General features: G+C 54.5%; 1 protein-coding gene across 1 annotated transcript; it reads right to left on the reverse strand.

Moving 5' to 3' along the window:
• Positions 1-938: 938 nt before the first annotated feature.
• LOC121358320 (zinc finger protein 239-like) lies at positions 939-2015 on the reverse strand. Its single transcript, XM_041476422.1, has one exon. It carries the CDS (start codon positions 2013-2015, stop codon positions 939-941), a length of 1077 nt encoding a protein of 358 aa, XP_041332356.1.
• Positions 2016-4365: the final 2350 nt, after the last annotated feature.

Below are 4365 nucleotides of genomic sequence, written 5' to 3' on the forward strand. Positions count from 1 at the left end.
CTGTTCTGCAGGTCGGTCTGAGGCACACTCTCACCTCTCGGGCTGGTGCTATCTTGTATACTAAAAACTATGTATACTATGTTTGCAGTTATGTTCCAATACCTATCACCTATGTTAGACAGTGACTTTCTACTCTAAACCAATCTGTGAATGCCAACATCATCCTGAACATGGATGCCAGGGAGAAGAAAGAAGGACAGGGCACACCCAAATCCTTCCATCTTGGAACCCCTGACCCTCATGTACAGAATTCCAAACCCCTCTGTACAAGGTCCAAAACCCCCCTGTACAGTGCTCCAAAATTTTTCCCTTCACCCTGTGATTGCTACTGCTATGCTACTTAAACTTTTGTGACCTGTAATTCTTCATACAAAGTTGGTAATTTGCTCCATGGGTTGAGATCAAATTTCCAGGTGTCTTTGGCTTCCTGCCAGGGTCTCTGAGCCCCTGCCAGGGTTTTGAGACATCCAGGGCATCCAGAGAGATGTCCTGGGTTCCAACAATTGTCCAGCCCAAGAAGGAGAAAGGAAACAACATGAATGTATTTAACTATGAAAAGAACAAGAGAGAATCTGCCTCCGGCCAGAAATGATGTATAAAACCAGACTGCCTTCATGAACATTTGGGGTCCGCTGCGATAGAGGTCGGATCACGGTTCACCCAGCGCCAAACCCGGGGCCGACACTGTCCCTTTGATTGTGGCTGTCAAGACTGTATATCGATCACCCAATAAATTCTATTTTTTGATTTTTTATTGAATTAGCTTTATCGATTTTTATCTATAACATTCCCAACATGGATCTCTGGCAGCATGGATCACTGGGGCTCTGTCCACTGTGGGTCACTGAGGATCATCCAGAGCAGATCTTCCCGTGGGGAATGGAGCTGGAGCAGCGCATGGAGCTCTTCCTGCACTTGGGGCACTCGCAGGGCTTCCCTTAGTGGTGGCTCTGTTGGTGTCTGGTCAAGTGAGAGTTTGTGGAGAAGCTCTTCCCACACCGGGGACACTCGTAGGGCCTCTCCCCAGTGTGGATGCACCGGTGCCTGACAAGATGGGAGTTGTGCTTGAAGCCCATCCTGCAGTCGGGGCAGTGGAAGGGCCTCTCCTCTGAGTGAATCTGCAGGTGCAGGAGGAGATCAGAGCTGGTCTGAAACCTCTTCCTGCATTCATCACACTCGTAGGGCCTCTCCCCGGTGTGACTCCTCTGGTGTTTGATCAGGTAAGAGCTTGTGCTGAAGCTCTTCCCACACTGCCCACAGTCATAGGGCCGTTCCTTCGTGTGACTCCTCTGGTGGACAATCAGGTAGGGGCTCAGGCTGAAGCTCTTCCCACACTTGGGACACTCGTAGGGCCTCTCCCCAGTGTGGATGCGCCAGTACCTGATGAGAGTGGAGTTGTTCCTGAAGCCCTTCCCACAGTCAGGGCAGCGGAAGGGCCTCTCATCTGTGTGAATGTGTTCATGCTGGAGGAGACTGGAGCTGCTCTGAAACCTCTTCCTGCATTTATCACACTCGTAGGGCCTCTCCCCAGTGTGGCTCCTCGTGTGAATGCGTTCATGCTGGAGGAGACTGGAGCTGCTCTGAAACATCTTCCTGCATTTATCACACCCGTAGGGCCTCTCCCCAGTGTGGCTCCTCTGGTGGACAGTCAGGTGATGGCTCTCACTAAAGCTCTTCCCACACTTGGGACACTTGTAGGGCCGTTCCCCTGTGTGGATTCTCCAATGGTTGATCAAGTGGGATCTCTTGCTGTAGATCTTCCCACATTCCGAGCACTTGTGGGGCTTCTGACCATTGTAAGGATGCTCATGGACCCCCAAGTCCAAGCTCTGGCCGCCTCCCCAGCCCAGGGTGGGTCTTTCCTCCTCAGTTCTCCATGATCTGCATTTGCAGCCCCTCCTCGTGCGGGATCTCCAGGCCTTTTCCTCCAAGTTGGATTCCTGCACCGTGGAGCCGCTCAAAATTTCCTCTCCAACGAGCTTCTGCTGCGGGGATTTGTCCTCCCTGCTCTCCATCCTCAGCTCCTTCCCTGGGGGAGGAAGGACAAGGAGAGAATGGGATTTGCCTCCGTGCCACAGGGAAGGGCAAGGAGATACCCCCAGTCCATCCCCAGCAGGACAGCACTGGCTGCAGGATTGTTTTGCATCTGGGGCCATGCTGGGCTGGGAGATGGAGCAGGAGAGAGGGGGAAAGGGGCACTGACTTCCTCCTCACCTGCCTGGGGCTCCTGGGCCATCTTCCTCCTCCTCACGGCCTGCTCCATTGGACCAAGATTTGGGAAATCCTGGTTTGGGGGGTGTGGTGTTATATATTAGTTAAATGGTATGCTCTGTCTCACCCCTCGATAATGTACAGTTTATTCCAAGCTTGTGATCCTCCTCTGAAGTATCACGTATCTGTAATACCATTGGCCCAAGTCTTATTCCGTGCCTATTTTGAATCTCCCTGTTAAGCTGTGCGAAGAGGCCAGACTCTCTCTTGGCCCTTTTTTCCCTAAGCTCTCCCTCTCTCCCCCTCCCTCCCCTTTCCCCCTTCTCCCTCAGTAACCATGCTGCTCCCAGGGGTGGTACCTCCAATAAACCCTCATCTAATTAGCACCCTCAGAAGCCATATGGAGTCTCCTTGCCTGCTGGCAGTTACCAGTGAACACACAGCTTAGGGGGTCCCCTGGGACTCCCCGGGGAGCCTCCCCAAACAAACTGCAACAGGGGGGAAAACAAGGGCTGAGTGAGTTGTGTTTGATGGTCCTGCTGCCCAAAGTGCAGCTGGAGAAGTCAGAGCCCCTTTCAGCCTTGTGGGCCCCTTACCCTGCTCATCCCCAGCCTCCCCCACCCCTCCAGGCTGCCAGGGTTCTCCCGACTCCAGGATTGCCCCTCTGTGCTCTCCTTGCTCCAGGGCTACCGCATTCCTCCTGGCTTTCTTGGGGATCCCCAAACTCAATATCACCCCTGTGCCCGCTGGTTGTGGGTGATCACCACTTGGGACCTGCCAAGATCCCTGCAGGGGCATTTCCAGCTCAGCTCTGAGGTCCTGAAAGATCCAAACATACCTGCTGAGCAAAAAAACCCTGTCGGAGACCCCCCCACCGATGGATTTGGGGGTGAACTCCCCCTCCCCGCTCACCTGCGGGTACCGGGGGGCGAGCGTGGTCGATGCTGGTGGAACCAGGGGAGCTGCGGTTTGGGCGGGCGGGGGAAACCGCGTGGTTCTACTACTCCTGCTACTCCTCCTCTTCCTCACCCTCCTTTTTCTCTTCCTCCTGCCCTGCTCCGCTCCCAGCCCAGCCCGGGCAGTACCGACACCCAAAAGCAGCCGCGCTCTGCCCTGGGGGGTTGAGTTCCAAAGCGACCCCACTTCAAGCAGCACTGGGAGCGCTACTGGGAGCACTGGGAACAATAGGGAAAGCACCAGGAGCGATCCTGACAGCACTGGAAAGGAATTGGGAGTGCTTTCCCTGCCAGTGCCGCTCTTACTGGGAGCACTGGGAGGGAACTGGGAGCGAACAGCGTCCGGACGGGGCTGCAACCGGCGGTGGGTGGGGCCAAGTCAAAGGGCGTGGTTATGAAAATGCAAATACAGCAGCAATGGTGCACTGGGATTGGTGGGTACGAGTGTCGAAACAGCATCCGGACGGGACTGCAACCAGCGGTGGGTGGGGCCAACTCAATGGGCGGGGTTATGAAAATGCAAATACAGCAGCAATGGTGCACTGGGATTGGTGGGTACGAGTGTTTCCTCGGTCCGGTGATGGCCACGGTGTGGGCAGGGGGCCGGAGCAATGATGGGGGTTCCGGTGAGAGGGGACAAGGGAGCGGGTACGGGAAGATGGGAACAGGACCGGGGCCGGGAATGAGACTGGAAATAAGAGATAGAGACAGGGACAAGAACCAGGAATTTGGGACTGGAACCGGGAATGGGTACAGGGACAAGTAATACGGGACTGGTAATGGGGACTGGGAATAGCAAAGGGAGTACGGTGAGAGAAGTGGAATGGGACCAGGGATGGGAATATTAGAATGGGACAGGGAATATGGAAACAGCATCTGGAGAGAGAATATGGGATGGCAATTAGGAAGATGGGATCGGGATTGGAAATGGGAGTACGGGATGGGGAGTGGGAGTATGGGAATGGACAGAGAATATAGAAATGGAAATGCAGGACCGGCAGCGGAACCAGGAATACGAGAACGGAACCAGGACAGGGAATATGGGACTGGATATATGGGAATGGCACCAGACAGAGGATACGGAACAGAGACTGGGAATGAGACTGGGAGTGGGATCCTTACGGGACCAGGAATGGGGTGACACGGTGTGGTGGGTTCAGTGTTGGCTAAATGCTCATGTACTCTCTAGAATTATTTA

The sequence above is a fragment of the Pyrgilauda ruficollis genome, unplaced genomic scaffold (genome assembly GCF_017590135.1).
Source record: "Pyrgilauda ruficollis isolate IOZ18807 unplaced genomic scaffold, ASM1759013v1 scaffold380, whole genome shotgun sequence".
In the NCBI taxonomy this organism is placed as follows: domain Eukaryota; kingdom Metazoa; phylum Chordata; class Aves; order Passeriformes; family Passeridae; genus Pyrgilauda; species Pyrgilauda ruficollis.

Excerpts from the sequence above, each read along its gene's own strand:
- LOC121358320 (XM_041476422.1), bottom strand. The coding sequence starts at position 2,015 with ATGGAGAGCAGGGAGGACAAATCCCCGCAGCAGAAGCTCGTTGGAGAG.